At 36.8% G+C, this 17168-nt stretch overlaps 1 protein-coding gene across 3 annotated transcripts in view; it reads left to right on the top strand.

Moving 5' to 3' along the window:
• Positions 1-256: 256 nt before the first annotated feature.
• VTI1A (vesicle transport through interaction with t-SNAREs 1A) overlaps positions 257-17168 on the top strand; it is a 238793-nt gene continuing 221881 nt past the window's right edge. For all 3 annotated transcript variants that reach the window (XM_083363832.1, XM_083363830.1, XM_083363831.1), the window contains exons 1-3: positions 257-496; positions 1546-1604; positions 12107-12217. In XM_083363832.1, coding sequence (XP_083219958.1) covers positions 403-496; positions 1546-1604; positions 12107-12217 — 264 coding nt within the window. In that variant the 5' untranslated portion in view covers positions 257-402. The remainder of the gene's footprint in view (positions 497-1545; positions 1605-12106; positions 12218-17168) is intronic.

Here is a 17168-nt window from a genome sequence, read left to right on the forward strand (position 1 = left end):
CAATGTTTCTACGGGGCCCAGAATTCTTATTTGCTTAGCAGCGAAGCTCCGACAGACGGTCGTCCTGCCTCTTCTGTCCTTTGCCTTGCTCGAAAGATATCACGGTGTGAATGCCGTCGACTACCCAGCATCAGGGAAAGGCGCGGGAGGGTCCGTGGGGCGGGGCAAATAGGATAGCGGAACTTCGGCTCGCGTCAGAAGCACCCGGGAAGAAATGGTCCATGGGACTCAATCCGGAAGTCTGGCTGTGACAGCAGGAACGTTTAGCGGCTGAGTTGAGAGCTTGGTGTTTCGGCGGCTGGCGAAAGGCGAGGATTTCTTCCTTTGCTTCCGCTTACGGCGGACAGTTTGGCTGTTTGGACCTTTGGATCTTGTCTTGTCTTCTGGGTTGCTGCCGCCATCATGTCCTCTGATTTCGAGGGCTACGAGCAAGACTTTTCGGTTCTTACCGCTGAGATCACGAACCGCATCGGAAAAGTCCCCAAGTTGATAGGAGGTGAGTGATGGCGGTGATGTTGGCTGGTGCAGCCCTCTGCATCTCCCCAGCCGAGGTCACTACCTGCTGCCTACCTGTCACGATTGTGGTCCTTTCGTGCCTTGATGAGGTAGTTAGGCTGATATTCTAGGAAGAACCCTGCTGCTCAGGAATAATGACTTTTTTTTTTTACCCCAGGATTCTGTTTGTCACAGTCGAGATGTATAGGATGCTCAAAAGAAGGACGGCTCCTCCTCGGATGATAAATGGGATGGCTTCCTGGGATAGCCTTTTCTTTAATTCCCTGTTGTTTGTTTTGCTCCGGCTTAAGCTAAGGTTGCCGATCCTATGACTCAGCCTGAGTTTAGATATTACAGTAGCTGAACTGGATAGGATGGTTTCTTGTGGAAAAGTTTTAGGCAACGTATTTGTACAGCGTTTGAGACCAAACACATTGGTTGAAACAGGGTGTAGCATAGGAGAACAATGGGATTTAGTACATGTTGGAAACCATTCTATGTTATATCATTTTCGGTATCATTTTGAAGTTTAGATCGCTTTGTTATTTTTTGTCCCAATTTCCCTTCATGATTAGAGTCTTACTTTGCTTTGTTATGAATAGAAAACTATAAGAGTATAAGCTTAAGATTCAAAGTGAGCAATGATTCCCTCGCAGACTGTCCTGGCAAATGTACACTTACCAGTTACCTAGTGCCAAACACAAAATACGTACACAAAGGAAAGATGCCCTTATTATGTCCTTAAACTTGCAATTTTCTGATACCTACATAGATACGTCCAGGCAGTTTTCTGAAATAGTGCGGCCATGCAATTTTCTTATCAACACTATGATTTGCCATGGGTTGCTTTTGAAATGTCTTTCAACTTCCCAGTTCCAGCCTGAAAGTGTGTAATTTTTTGTAGGTCTTCCGCAAAATAGTAGCTTAGCTCAATCCGTTGCTTCTAAGCTCTGGCAAAATTGCCAGATTTCAGTGCTGCCAAGTCGTTAACTTAATATGGCTCTCAGAATAGAAATATTGTTCAACTAAGCATCTATTATTTTGTTTTAGATGAGAAGAGACAGTTGGTTTCAAATGTGGAAAAGCAGCTGGAAGAAGCAAGGGAGTTGGTAAGTTGTGTAAATAGTGTATTGTGGATACAAAAGGACTGAAACTGGAAAGAGTTTTTCTGGCATGTGTTGATAACCTTAGTAGTCTAAATTAGTAGGAGTTTGATAGCATCTTTCAGACTAACACATTTTTATTTTTAAATGTTTTCTTGGACTGGGGCCGTGATGGCTTAGCAGTTAAAGATGCTGAGCTTGTCAGCTGGAAAGCTGAACACCTGAGTTTGAGAGTTGAGTACCATGCAACAGGGTGAGCTTTGCTTACTTACCCCAGTTCCTGCCCACCTGGCACTTTGGAAGCATGTGAATGCAAGTAGATAAATAGATACCACTTTGGTGGGAAGATAATAGCGTTCCATGCACCTTGGCATACAGTCATGATTTTTTATTTTATTTTATTTTTTATTTTTATTCCATTTATATCCCGCCCTTCTCCGAAGACTCAGGGCAGCTTACAAGCTTAGCAGTAGCCTTCATTCTATGTATATGCCTGCTTATTAGGGCTTTCACACACACCCCAAGCGGCATTATTACAAAGTCAGCTTATTGCCCCCAACAATCTGGGTCCTCATGATGGCCACATGACCACAGAAATGTATTCAGCCAACGCTGGCCCCTTCAGTTAAGAATGAAGATGAGCACCACTCCCTTGAGTTGGACATGACGACATGGGAAAATTTTACCTTTACTTTTACAATAATACTTTATTGTAACTTTTTAAAAGACTTTATGCTTAAGCTATTTCTGTAATAGCTGAGATCTTGAGTTTCAGGCCTTCGGAGAGTTTCAAGCTATTTCAGAGCTTTAAAAGCACATTTTAAACACATTACAATTATTAATTAAGAAGGTACTGGTAATTATCTTATGTGTAACCTGCGCCTGCATAAATACCCTGTCTTCCTTTCGCTTCCCCCTGTATCATCCCAATTGGAATCCTGCACTCTTTGAATCTGATGAAGTGAGCTATGACTCATAAAAACTTAAAAATAAAGTAAAATTTGTTAATCTGAAAAGATATTACCAAACTCCTCCAGATTATTGTATTTCCTGGAAGCTGATAGTCAGAATTGGCAAACAAGAGATCAAACAGAAATAGGGGAGATTTGTGAAGAAATTGGTAAATTTGGGGAGCTTATTTAAGGAAAGTTATTTCTATAATTGGATAATATTATGAGGTCTTTTTCCTGACTCAGTGGGATGGTCTGCTTGTTTTCTGAGAACACAGTTTGAACTGAAGATCTTACAGAGGCAGATGGATCATTTATCAGATGTTGAACTAGTTAGTGGATGGAAAAGCATGCTTCAGCTAGCTTAGTCTCAGCTAGCACTTTTTAGAAGAGAGCTTGTGACCTACAGAGCAAACAGATTGTTTGTTGTTTACAATTTTTACAGATTGTTTATTCTTTTACATTTGTTACAAATTGTGGCATTTCAGAGTTAGTGAGCGAGATGGCAGATACAGGAAGAATCTTGTGAGAGTGATACACAGTGACTGAGCTCTGTTTTCTACAGATTAGGCATATTGCATGGGGAATTCATGGCTTTTGTAAAAAATATAAAATAAGGGCTATCATGTAAGTGGAAGAATTTATAAAGAAAGAGACCAAATTACTAATAACTAAACTGAAATCAAGGAAGATTTCAATTTGTGTATTGAAATATTATATAATGTGTATGTTGTCTGTTGACCATGGATTGTGGGTTTATGTTCAGTGCAATGAACTCCTGACTCAGAGATCTAGTCAGTTTCTTGAAATCCAAGATTGCTGTATTGGAGATGCTTAGATAGTTAAAGAGATATAAAGTCTTGTAGGCAGGAGTAGTACTTAGTGCTTCTCCCAGGATAATAGCTCCTTTGCCTTCAAAAAGAACAAGGGTTTTGACAAGGAGACTATTGCTTGCAGGATGAGGGAGATGTTCCTGTAGAAGTGACAAATTCCTTGGTGATGAACATCAACTTACAATCAATACACCTTTGTCTCTTCTCATCTTGATTACGGTGCTACAATGCAATCCACATGCGGGCTGCCCTTGAAAAACTTTTGGAAACTTCAATTGTGCAGAATGCAGTGAAAGCTGTGCTGGTTTCCAGAAGGCTTCTAGGTGTACTTCAAGATGCTGATTATCATCTTTTAAACCATACGTGGTACACGATGGTTATGTTCTGACTGCCCACAGTGCATTGTCTTTCCTAGAAATCCAAAAATGCAGACAGCTCCAACCTTCTTATGTTTCTGAAATGCTGTAAAATCTTGCCTTATCCTTGTAGTTAGCAGAGTCCAATAAAAATGAGTCTTTAGATAATGTTCAAGATGCTATAGAAATATAACATAAGGTATATTTAAGTGGAGGAATTTATAAAGAAGAAGGAAACCAGGTTACTAATAATAATTAATATAAAAGCAAGGAAAATATGCTTTCCAGTATACTATATAAAGGCTTTGTATAGTATACCAGAAAGCACACTTTCCTTGCTATTAATTGTATTTATTGTTTGAGCTATTAGCTGTCTAGAATTATTTGCTTGAAGTGGTAGTGGTGGTTATATAAATTTCCTATGTCAGCAAATTAGTACAAGCTATGCGGGTGGCTTGAAAAGAGGATTAGCTAAATTAATGCAGAATAATGAAGGACTATCAGTCTTGAAAACTCAGTTTTACATCTTGGTTGGGAGCAGTGGGCTTCCAAATACTTTTTGCAGGAGGATAACATTGAGAAAAAAATAAATAAATCTAGCACTCCTTGTTTGGACAGCTGAAAGGCATCTGGTTGGCTGCTGTGAGAAAAAAAAATTATTTTATTATTTATTAAATTTATATGCTGCTCTTCTCACCAACAGAGTAATTATCTTAGTATATCTATATAGTCTGCTGTAGACCATGGGTGTCAAACTTGCCATGTCAGGTGACGTGTATTGCGACAGTAATGGGGTGGGTGCAGCTTCGGTATGATGAAATCAGCCTACAGGCCGGCAGTTTGACACCCCTGCTGTAAACTATACTAAAGTGTGACCTGATCTAACAGGCTTATTTTCATGTTCTTATTGTATTCATGTAAGCACTGAGCCATATTATGCTTAGATTTAGCTTTCTTGTCTAAATCAGTCAATTAGCAATTCAATATCACCATAGTTTGTTTTTTGCTGAACTGATAGAGGTAAGGTTCCCTATGTCAGAGAACTTTCTGTAATTGTGTCTCATTGGTAAATCTCAGATTCATACAGTGTTAACAACAGGTGTATTGTGCAAGCATGCCATTAAGTAATTCTAAGGTGAAGCTTATCTTTATTAGGGAATGAGAGTTGTGGTGATTCATAGGCATGGGCAAGCTAGTGATATTAAAGAGAAATGTATTATTTTTGAAAGGATAAATGTAATGTATAGTTAGTATGTGTTGCTTTCATATTCATAGCTCAGATTTAGATGAGGGGTCCTTGGCACTTTGTAAAAGGTAAAGGTAAAGGTTCCCCCGCACATGCGTGCTAGTCGTTTCTGACTCTAGGGGCTGGTGCTCATCTCCGTTTCAAAGCCGAAGAGCCAACGCTTGTCTGAGGATGTCTCCGTGGTCATGTGGCCGGCATGACTAGACGCCAAAGGCTCACGGAACGCTGTTACCTTCCCAACGTAGTGGTCTCTATTTTTCTACTTGCATTTTTACATGCTTTCGAACTGCTAGGTTGGCAGAAGCTGGGACGAGTAACAAGCACTCACTGTTACGCGGCACTCGGGATTCGACCCGCCAAACTGCCGACCTTCTGATCGACAAGCTCAGTGTCCTAACCCACTGAGCCACCGCATCCCTTGGCACTTTGAGCTGCTTGCATTTTAATTTTTTAAATTTGATTTGTATCCTGCCTTTATTATTTTAATGAATAACTCAAGACAGTGAACATATCCAAGACACCTTCCTCCTCCTATTTTCCACACAACAACAACCCTGTGAGGTGAGTTGGGCTGAGAATGACTGTTTCAAGGTCACCCAACTGGCTTTCATGGCTAAGGTAGGACTAGAACTCACGGTCTCTTGGTTTCTGTCTTGTGCCTGGCTTTCTATTTATGCAAAGGCCCAAATAGATAACATCATTTGTGCACTGTTATGATATAGCATTGATGATGTTATCTAGTATGGGTAATGACACATCTACATAAATATAACCAAGCTCAGACAGCACCAAGGATTCCTTCTCCTTTATCGGTACAACTCTTATCTTTTGAATATCCCTTATTTCATTTTCCAGAAATTCAATATTCAATATTTCTTTTTTTTCTTTTCATACTTTTTCTTTCTATGTGTGCCTATCCTTTTATCTGCTATACCATAAGTCTGTTAGCATCTCTCTGTTAATTTCCATTTTTTTCATTATCCATGTTCTGTATGCCACCAACTGTTAACTTTTCACGGGGTGCTTAGCTTTGTTTTCTACGTTGACATCTTCTTTTCATTTCTGTTAAACTGAATATATAAAGCGCCCTTAGAACTTTGCCCCTTGCTAGAAATGTAAAACATAAACCATTATAGTACATAGTTAGATCTGTATTCTGATATAAACTTGTACATGGTAACTCATTAATGAAAACATGGTTATTTTTGTTAGCTGATTAATTTAATCAGAGGTCTTCAGTTTTTATAGTATTTTAAAACTCACGGTTGTCAACACTACTGGAGTTACATTTTGCCTCAATATAAGATTAGTGAAATTTCTTTGCTTCCTTTTTAGCACCAGTAGAATACTTGCTGATTGAATGCTGCATGGCCTAAGAAGTCATTGCTAATTTCTGTTGTCCCAAAATGAGAAGTGCATTTATTTGGCTAGAACCTGAGAATTTGGAGTGAAGCTGCATATATTTATTGGATTTCTGAAGTACTCTTAGGCAAATGTAATGTATAGTTAGTATGTGTTGCTTTCATATTCATAGCTCAGATTTAGATGAGGGGTCCTTGGCACTTTGTAAAAGGTAAAGGTAAAGGTTCCCCCGCACATGTGTGCTAGTCGTTTCCGACTCTAGGGGCCGGTGCTCATCTCCGTTTCATAGCCGAAGAGCCAGCGCTTGTCTGAGGACGTCTCTGTGGTCATGTGGCCGGCATGACTAGACGCCAAAGGCTCACGGAACGCTGTTACCTTCCCAACGTAGTGGTCTCTATTTTTCTACTTGCATTTTTACATGCTTTCGAACTGCTAGGTTGGCAGAAGCTGGGATGAGTAAAATCAAGGCAAAATCAAGAATACTCCATATCTTGAAAAAGATGTTAAAACATCTGGATTTTATAAAGAACAGACAGAATTTGAGAAGAATTACTGACATCAGACAAAAAAGATGATTAAGAAACTTTATAAATATATGCTAAGTTTAAAGATGGAAGAGGAACAAGTTAAACAATGATAACATGGGCAAAGAATTTTGGACATAACATACAACTAGAAAACTGGCAAAGCCTTTGGGAAAGAAATTCTGAAATAACAAAAGCGGTAGCGTACAAAGAAAATTTATAGATGGCATTTAACACTGGTAAGGTTAGCAAAAATGTTTAAAAATATATCAAGCAATTCTTAGAAATGTAAACAAAAACCAGGCACTTACTACCATTTTGCGTGGACATGCTCTAAAGCCAAAAGATTCTGGTTAAGAATACATACATAGTTATAGAAAATGATTAAAAAACATATACATTTTAAGCCAGAATTATTTTTTTAGGCATAATTGTAGGAAATTATGAGAAAGTGTGTAAATATTTAATTTTACATATATTAACTGCAGCAAGAATTGTATTCACTCAACATTGGAAAAATGAAGATTTACCAATGGAGGAAGATCAAATTAAAAAATGTTTGTGCAGAAATGGATAGATTGACATTGAAAATGAAAGAGAAAGAAGACTCAGTTTATTTTAGAATAAGGGATACCTGTTATTATTGGTGAGAAAAATGAGGTAGAGAGAAAGGAACTTAATATGTATTAGTAAGTTAAATGTTGAAACTCAGACAATATGTTGCTGATAAAATATTAAGCTCGTGATTATCAAAAAATAATAAAAATGTGTACATATAAAAAAGAATACTCCGTATCTGAAGTTGGAGAGGCCCTTGCTATCTCCTTGACTATTCTGTACTAAGATGTTTAGAAGAACATGATTTTATAGCAGTCAAATGAATGAAATGCATCTTTTTCTGTCCTGTTTTATACCACCAAGGTTGGCAGGAAAGCAGAAATTTGTCTTGCTTAACAGAGAGAGATTGCATAATAACAATGGTCAAAATGAGCAAGTTAAAATATTGTGGGATTTCCAAATACAAACTGATGAAGTCTTGACCCATGATATACCAGATTTAGCTGTGATTGAAAAGAAGAAAGTGTGGATAATTAATGTGGCAAAACCAGGAGATAGTGTAATAGAAGACAAAGAATTGAAAAAGATCACAAAGTATAAAGATCTGAAAATCAAAATTAAAAAATTATGGCATAAACTGGCTGTGGTGATCCCAGTCGTTATCGGTACACTAGGTGCCATACCAATAAATCATGGATCGCACTTAGAAAATATGCACATTAGCAACATTTCCATCTGTCAATTTTTTTAAAAAAAATCCCATTTATATCCTGCCCTTCTCCGAAGACTCAGGGCGGCTTACAATCTAAGCACAAATTAATGTGCTTAGCAATAGCCTTCATTCTATGTATATGCCTGCTTATTAGGGCTTTCGCCCTGCCCCCAAGCGGCATTATTACAAAGTCAGCTTATTGCCCCCAACAATCTGGGTCCTCATTTTACCTACCTTGGAAGGATGGAAGACTGAGTCAACCTTGAGCCTGGTGGGACTCGAACCTTCACTAATTGCAGACAGCTGGTGTTACTTAAGGAGGCATTAGCCCACTTCTCCACCAAGGTTCTTTTTTTACAATTACAAAAGGCCACGCTGCTTGGATCCACACATGTATTACACATATAAATTGTGATATCCTAGGTTCTTGGGAAGAGCTCGATCCATGTGAAGATCAACAGGGCTAAAAACCCGGCAGTTGTGATTTCATATTTTTATGTACATAATAATTGATTAAACTTGTATGTTGCCTGACTCTCAGTGACTTCAGCTGCTCACAACAATCAAATTATAATAAAATCAGAAAACATAAAAAATAAACACAGAAGATGGCAAGTACGATGAAATGAGGGTTCTCACTCTTCATGATTCACCAAAACCAGCACAGTGATGGTCATCCAGATCTGAGAGATCACATTGTTTAATTCAAGGAATCCAGAGTATGCTGGCTCTTCAGGATCGAATCAGACAGACGTTATAGGAAAATATGGTACCTCCTTCTGGTGCCCCCTATCAAACAACCTTCAAAGACATTTCAAAATTGTAAATAAAGTTTCTCACAGGAAGATTTTTGTAATCAATTTCAAACTGTTAATTCAAATCCATTAGAATACTTAATCCGTTTAAAACTTTCTAAGATCAACATTTTAATTTATCTTGCTGTATATTTTTTTAAAATTCTAAAAACTTACACTCATGCTTAAGTTTTTTTTCTTAAGGGATTGAAGAAAAAAAAATCACCAGTGAATATAATAGAACTTGCAGATTTAAAGCCTCTCAGTCTTTAAAAAGCAATAAAAAAGTAAAATACAAAGTGATTAAGAAGTGACATTTAATCATACTGACTGCAAATAATTCATAAAAACCAGCTGTACAGAGTACTTACTGGCAAACAATCCCTGAGTCCCTTAGGGAGAAGGGCGGTATAGAAATCTCAATAAAATAAATAAATAAATAAATAAAATCTTATCTTTTTCCAGAAAGATTTTGGCAGTCGAGATCCACCATCCAGTTGCCATTTTCAGCTATAATGTCTTCCAGTCTTCAGACATCAGTTCATCATTTCCTTACTGGAAATCCAACTATAATGCAGGCTTAGATTAGTAAAGATTGTTTGTTTATAATTTAGAAGTAAGCATTAGCATGGCTTTATTATATTAATGAAAAACAAAAAAGGTTACATTACATTTTAGCAGACAAATTAAAGAGAGTTGTATAACAAGATAAACCCCTCCATCTTGTTAATGGAAACATGCATGCTGCTTTCTTAGCTCTACATTACATGACTCCTTTATTAAAGTAGGGGTTTTTTAGATTTAAGTGTGATTATGAAGCACTTATCACTTGTGGGTGGCACTAATTAAAATTTAAAGCTATGCTTGGTAATTATCTGCATATTGGGGCACTTCAGCATAATTTGTAATAGGTCCTTCTGAAGAGCCTCCATTATAGTGACACTGGCATAGCATTTATGCATATGGCACAGTACATATGGTGAAAGCCCTATAGGAAGCCAAAGTATAGATTCACAGCTTCATATATAGGTAGTCGTCATCTTACAACTGATCACTTAACATCCATTCAAAATTATGACAGAATCCCCCAAAGCTAGAAAGTAATTAACTGCAAGAAAAGAAGCATATAAATTTGATAAATAAAATAAAGGAAATGAACAGTTCTAAACTGTTACAAACTTAACACTTATTTTATATATCCATGTGAAACAAAAATAAAATACACACAAGTAACAGAATCATAAAACAAAAAAGTGTTTATAAGAGTATAGATCTGATAAAATGTTAGCATTTAAATAATCAAGGACAGTTGAAGAAATTTCTGTGGTGTCCTTGGTTCCCTCTGAGCTTTTTTATATTCTTGCAGAGATTTCATTACTCTATTAGGTAATATCAGTTGAAATTTTTTTTGTAGGGTTCTTGATGCTCCCTGAGCTTGATGGTTTTCTTGCAGACATTTCATTACCCAACTAAGTAGCATCCTCAGTGCTAGAAGGGAGTGGGGTTTGCTTACTGTGTATATACAAGTGGCTTGCCCTTTCACTGTTGGTGGGAGTGTTCTTGATAGTTCTTTGATTAGGCTGTTGTTTACCATTTGGATTGTTTGTCTGAGCTGGTAGTTCCTTGAGTTCCACAATATCCCAATTAAGGAACTACCAACTCAGACAATTTGGAGAAAATAATTTTTGAATGAAATATTTCATTTACTTGAATTTCTTGTGTCATAAATCAAATATGTGTCCCTTTGTAGCCATACTTCTATTATTTCAATACAGGATGGATAATTTTAACTACAATAAAATCATTAAAGCATGTACCATTATAAGCCTGAAATTCTGTTCTGTAAATTAATCCACAGAATGGAGAAATTAGTTTAAAAGTTAAATGTATTAGTTCTTGCCAATTCTTTGGTTTTCTGTTAAACAACAATTTAGTTGGCTTTTAGTTTTTGATTTTATGAATGGTTATACTTCAACAAATCTCAGATGTTCATTTGATAACAAATCTTGAACTATATGTGTGTGAGACTGTTGTAGAGCTTATTAAGCAAGTACGGTACATTTTTCTGAGGTCTCACATATGGAATTAGCACCATCCTTCAGATCAGAGGTCCCCAACCTTTTGGGCACCAGGGACCAGTTCTGTGGAGAGAGGTTTTTCCGTGGACCGGAGGGTGTGTGGTTTTGTGTGCTGCCTGCATCCCGCGGATGGGGCTTTGCTTGTTTATGCGGCCTGGTTGCTGGTATGATGCAGCCCGGTACTGGTTCACGGACTGGGGGTTGGAGACTCCTGCTTCAGATGATATGGTTAGAGAAACTAGTAAGATAGTAATGCCATAGGAAGTCATTCATTACATCCATCATAATATATGCTTATATATGCTAACATACAACACTGACTGCATGCTAAAATGTCCATTTATTGGCTACATAAGATAAAATGATCTAACATGGTCTACCAGAACATGCCCATACTGAGCATGGGATTAACCTGCTTGAAAAACAAAAAGACCAAGACAGGTCCTTCAATCAGTGACAGAACTTGAATTTGTTAGCAAATATGATTTTGATAAATTCATTTGGAACTAATTGAGACACTGGGTCTATTATATTATAGATGTTGAGAAACCACTTTCTAAACAGTGATAAACCTGTGTTTGTAATAATGATAGGATATTCCTGTGTATGCATATGGATGGTGTAGAGCAGGCATGTCAAACTCGTGACGTCACATGATGTCGCGCAATGTATCGCGACTTTTTCCCCATTTCCGGCAATGGGGTGGGCACGATTTTGGCATGACGCAACCGGCTGGCAGGCTGGGAGTTTGATATGCCTGGCGTACAGTATCTTGGAGCTAGTAATAATTCTTGTATTTTATAATGCGATGGATTCACTTCTTTTTGAAGAATGTCTGTGTCTATTTGTGAAGATTTGTTTGTGATTTGGTTCACATATCAAACTAAACCATAATGTTCTTTGCTTTTAACTTAGCTGTGGTGTGTAGCCAGCCATTATGGTTTAAAATTCATAGCTTGGTATGTTTATATGCATAATTGTTTTAGTTATATTTAAAAATTCTTATTCCTTAAATAATTTATTTTTCAGATTCATATCCAATTGCTGTATCTTACTTTTTCATTTCTTTTTTCCCTTCATAATTTTAAACATCAGTTGGAACAAATGGAACTTGAAGTGCGTGAAATCCCTCCACAGAGCCGAGCCATGTACAGCAGTAGAATGAAGAGCTACAAGCAAGAAATGGAAAAACTTGACACAGATTTTGTGAGTTAATTCATCTATGGCATTTTGAGAGAGGATTCATGCAGTATTTGTTATAGTAAGCTTCACTATAGCATCATCATTCTTCACTTTAATTAACATTTGACATATGATAGAAACTCAAAAAATAATAACTAAATTAATTAAATTATTTATTGAATTTTATTGTAGATCCATTTTGCCTAGGATCAGAAGTTTCCTCATACAAATATAAATACAACCCTAGGTTTTTTTTTACATAACTTACTCATATACACTATTATTAATAAAGGTGCATAGTTTACAGAAATACTCAGCATTGTATTTGAGTCAATTACCCACTTTTCTGTCTTTATTATTTTAGGAAAATAAGAAATGAACCTTGCTTGTATATTGGTCTCTTCCCTGTGTTTTGCTTGATTCTTTTTAATGCAATACTTAGCACAATTATTCTTGATGTAATTTAGTATAGCTTTCAAGAATCTACTTTGGCTTATTTATTAGATAATGAAGATAATTTATATTTAAATTAACAATTCATGTTTTATAGCCTATAGAATTAAATAAAAGCTATTTCATCAAGCATTCAATAATTTTATTTGACTAAACATTTGTCTACTTGGCTGGTGGAAATCAATCAAGAAACTGATATAACACTAAGGCTGAAAAATGGCAAGGGATGTTATCCACTTCCACTACATTTAGGAGAGTGAAGCAACAGTGTTTTATGGAATGTCCATTCTACTTTAAAGATTGGCAACTGCATTTCAAGATGCATTTCAAGAGAATTCATTTGTCAGTTCCAGATGTAATTTTAAGCACACAGCCAATACCAAAGTCTTAGAACTAAGCAAAATATTATTCTAAATAGTACAACTAATTATTTAGTTACAAGTAGTTTTTTCTGATTGTTCTGTAATATTCTGAAACATAAGTTGTGAATATTTTATTTTTATTTTTTTATTTTAATCCCATTTATATCCCGCCCTTCTCCGAAGACTCAGGGCAGCTTACAATCTAAGCACAAATCAAATGTGCTTAGCAATAGCCTTCATTCTATGTATATGCCTGCTTATTAGGGCTTTTGCCCCCCCCCCCAAAGCGGCACTATTACAAAGTCAGCTTAATTGCCCCCAACAATCTGGGTCCTCATTTTACCTACCTCGGAAGGATGGAAGGCTGAGTCAACCTGGAGCCTGGTGGGATGCGAACCTGCAATAATTGCAGGCAGCTGGTGTTACTTAAGGAGGCATTAGCCCACTGCTCCAACAAATAAAGAGATATTTGTTAAATACAGTATGAAGAAAACTCAAAGCTGGATTTCAGAAATACGATTGTGACTTGCAATATGAATTATGAATGTGGTATAGTAAACCAAGGCAACCACAATGATACAGAGCTATTTATAAAAGTCTACAGTATTTGTGACATCATAACTGATAAAAAAGGAAACTGGCAAATAACATTTTGATGGTGTTCAGAAAGTGAACGATAATGCAGAGTTGTTCTTGTAATCTTAGAACTCCGAGTCATTTGAGTAAGCCGAACAAAGGTATTTCAATCAGATTAAAGAAAGGGCTGCTTTGTACTGTGTGTGCCTCTAGAAGTAGTACTGCATGATCTACTTATCATCTATTGGGGTAATTTTAGATGTCATTACAGGGGACAAAGGTACCTCTAGCTACTACAGTACGATACTGATTGTTGCTTGGGCATGCAAATAGAGAAGGATGGCGTCAAACTCATGGACTGTTTATGGGCTTCCCATTGTGGACAACTTAGGCCTTGGCATAATCTAGTGTGGATATTTTTATGTTTTTAATTTCAGGTTTATCCTGTCTTTTTGTTTTAGAAAGTAATTTTAGTAATTATTAACCCAGATTTTAAAAATCAGATTCAAGAGAAGTCTGTCATAGTTTGCAATTCGTCGATGTCTAGTTTGTATAGGTGAGAGGATTACATATTCTAATACTTTTCCTAATTCAGATGTTCTGCCATTGTGCTTGATTGAAATTTCCTCCTAGGAGAGATAAAGCTCTGGTGTTAAAATTTTGTTATCGGTTATTTTTTCCATCCACTTACAACAAGAGCCAGTTACATAGAACAATGTATCGTTTTTCCTGTCTTAATTTACCATTCACTTTGTTCAAAGTGTGGTTAAATATTTATGCCCACGGTCTTGACCAATTATTGTCATGTAGTTTAACATGGTATAGTGTGTCTCATACCTGTTTTTTAAATTTGCCATGTATTCCAGGCTTCTACTGCAACACTAGCAAGATGTGAAGGTTACAATAATGACTCAAACAGGTCGTTTATTTGTGATGATTACATATACTGATACTGGAAAGCAGCCAGTTATTCCAGTTTCTCTGAAATATAACTAACCATTTGAATTATGAAATCACAAACGATCCCCAATAAGATAGGCAATCTCTAATTGTACTTACAAGAGACATCATAGGACTTAATAGCCATGTTGATTATACAAAACAAAGCAAGCATGGAAAAAAATATATACAGGTAGTCTTCCGCTTGCAAACACAAGCCCCTAATTTCCATTGCTAAGCAAGATAAGTGTTAAGTGAATTTTGCACCATTTTGCAACCTTACTTGCCATAGTTATTAAATGAATAACGGCAGCTTTTGAGTGAATCTGGCTTCCCCATTGATTTTGCTTGTGAGAAAGTGGCAAAAAGTGATCATGTGACCCTAGACACTGCAACCGTCATAAATACATGCCAATTGCGAACTGCAACAGTTGTAAGTGTGAAAAACAATTATAAGTCATTTTTTTCAGTGCCGTTGTAATTTCACATGGTCACTAAAAAAACGGTTGTAAGTCGAGGACTACCTGTATTTAGCCATATGGGTATTTAAAACAGTGTATGTAAGCTTTTTTGTAAATTCTTAGATTCTGTGTTGAAGGAACAGTAAAAACAGTTTTATTGATACTATTTTGCTTCATCTTTTTAGATTTTTGAGAAGCATGTTAACAAGTTGATACTGACAGAATTATAAGGATTGTTTTACTGATGGTATTATACAACTGTGAGTGAAGTTTATTGTTAAGCACATTTTTAAAGTGTCAGTTTTAAACACAGGAAAAGTTAACAAATTTTCTGTATAGTTAGCTCTATCTGGTGGTCAAACATGAAATTGCGATATGTGATTATATTGGCAGAAAAAATTACTCTTTCCTTCTTCACCTGCCCCTTCCCTGAAAAAACAGTATTCCTGATTTTCAGTCAGGCTTTCTAAGTGTAACTTTAACTCTTTGTTGCTGTTTAGCAATAGTCTAAATTTTTGTAGCCAAGATTTGTAGCCCTAGAGCTATAACACTAGACCTGCAAAAATGGCTCACCTGTCACTGCAATCAATGTCCTATCTATTGTTAAGTTAAAGGAAATGTAAAGTTTGCTTTTAGTAACCATACTGAAATTATAAGGTTGTAACTTTAAAACTCAGTGGGTTAGGACGCTGAGCTTGTCGATCAGAAGTTTGGCAGCTTGGCAGGTCGAATCCGGAGTGCCGCATAACAGAGTGAGTGCCTGTTACTCGTCCCAGCTTCTGCCAACCTAGCAGTTCGAAAGCACGTAAAAATGCAAGTAGAAAAATAGGGACCACTACGGTGGGAAGGTAACAGCGTTCCGTCTGCCTTTGGCGTCCAGTCATGCCGACCACGGAGACGTCCTAGGACAAGCGCTGGCTCTTCGGCTTTGAAACAGAGATGAGCACCGGCCCCTAGAGTCTGAAACAACTAGCACGCATGTGCGGGGGAAACTTTACCTTTACCTTTAACTTTAAAAGGCCATATATGTTGGAATACCTGTGTACCAGAGAATAGTAGTACCAAAGAATTAGGGGACTGGAGACTAAAATATATGAACAGTTGCAAGAATTGGGTAGGTCTAGTGTAGTGAAAAGAAGGAGTAAGGAAGACATGATAGCAGTGTTTCAGTATTTGAGGGGCTGCCACAAAGAAGAGGGAGTCAACCTATTTCTCAAAGCACTGGAAACAATGGATTGAAGCTAAACAAGGAGAGAAGCAACCTAAAATTAAGGAAAAATTCCCTAACAGTGAGAACAATTAACCAGTGGAATGACTTGCCTTCAGAAATTGTGAGTGCTCTGTCACTGGAGACTTTCAAGAAGAGACTTGGACAGCCATTTGTCCAGTTTCCTAGAAGTTCTCCAAGGTCCTTCCAATTCTGTTATTCTGTGTTCACAGCCCGCCCTGCAAATAGATAATGTGTTTCGCTGCAAAAGGAAGTCTACATTTTAAATTCTAAAAAGCAGTTCATAGTATAATGTTCTGCTAAAATGCTCTGGTATACTCTTTAAGTACTGTACATACTTTTAGTTTTTTAAAACATAAAAGTATATTAAAATGTTTTGGTGAAAGAAAAATTGAAATGCATTTACTGTTATTGATATTACCATTGTTGCTCTTTGTATAACTTTTTATACAGACACATTTCACGTACCAAGGGAAAAAAAGCTGAGATGCCTATAGCAAAGCCATTTTAGAAGAAGCCTCACTCAACCTGGGATGTATATGTAAGGCCTTGGTGCCCTATCATTTGGACAGGCTGGAATTAGTGGGAGAACCAAATTGCTCTTCATTTTTGTGATATGGCATAAAACTACAAGGGAAAATGTATAGTTTCTGTTATTCTGACTTGACAACAAGAAAATGCTAATTTTATAATAACAGTTGAGGAAGGACATTCAGAGAGTATGCAAAAGTGATTAATGCTTTATGGTGTAAAATATCTGAATTTAGGAGTCATATTGTAGTCTGAAGTACTTCATTGGTAATAGTTCAACCAATTGTTCACCAATTGTAGTATTCCACAATGAAGTCTTGCCACAACAAATGGATGAAAAAAGTTAACTGTTTATGTTGTGTTGTGATAAAAAGCTTAAGTGGAGAATACCTAACAAAATTTCCTTCTGTGTAGGAGTTTGTATT

The sequence above is a fragment of the Vipera ursinii genome (genome assembly GCF_947247035.1).
Source record: "Vipera ursinii genome assembly, chromosome: 5".
Lineage (NCBI taxonomy): Eukaryota > Metazoa > Chordata > Lepidosauria > Squamata > Viperidae > Vipera > Vipera ursinii.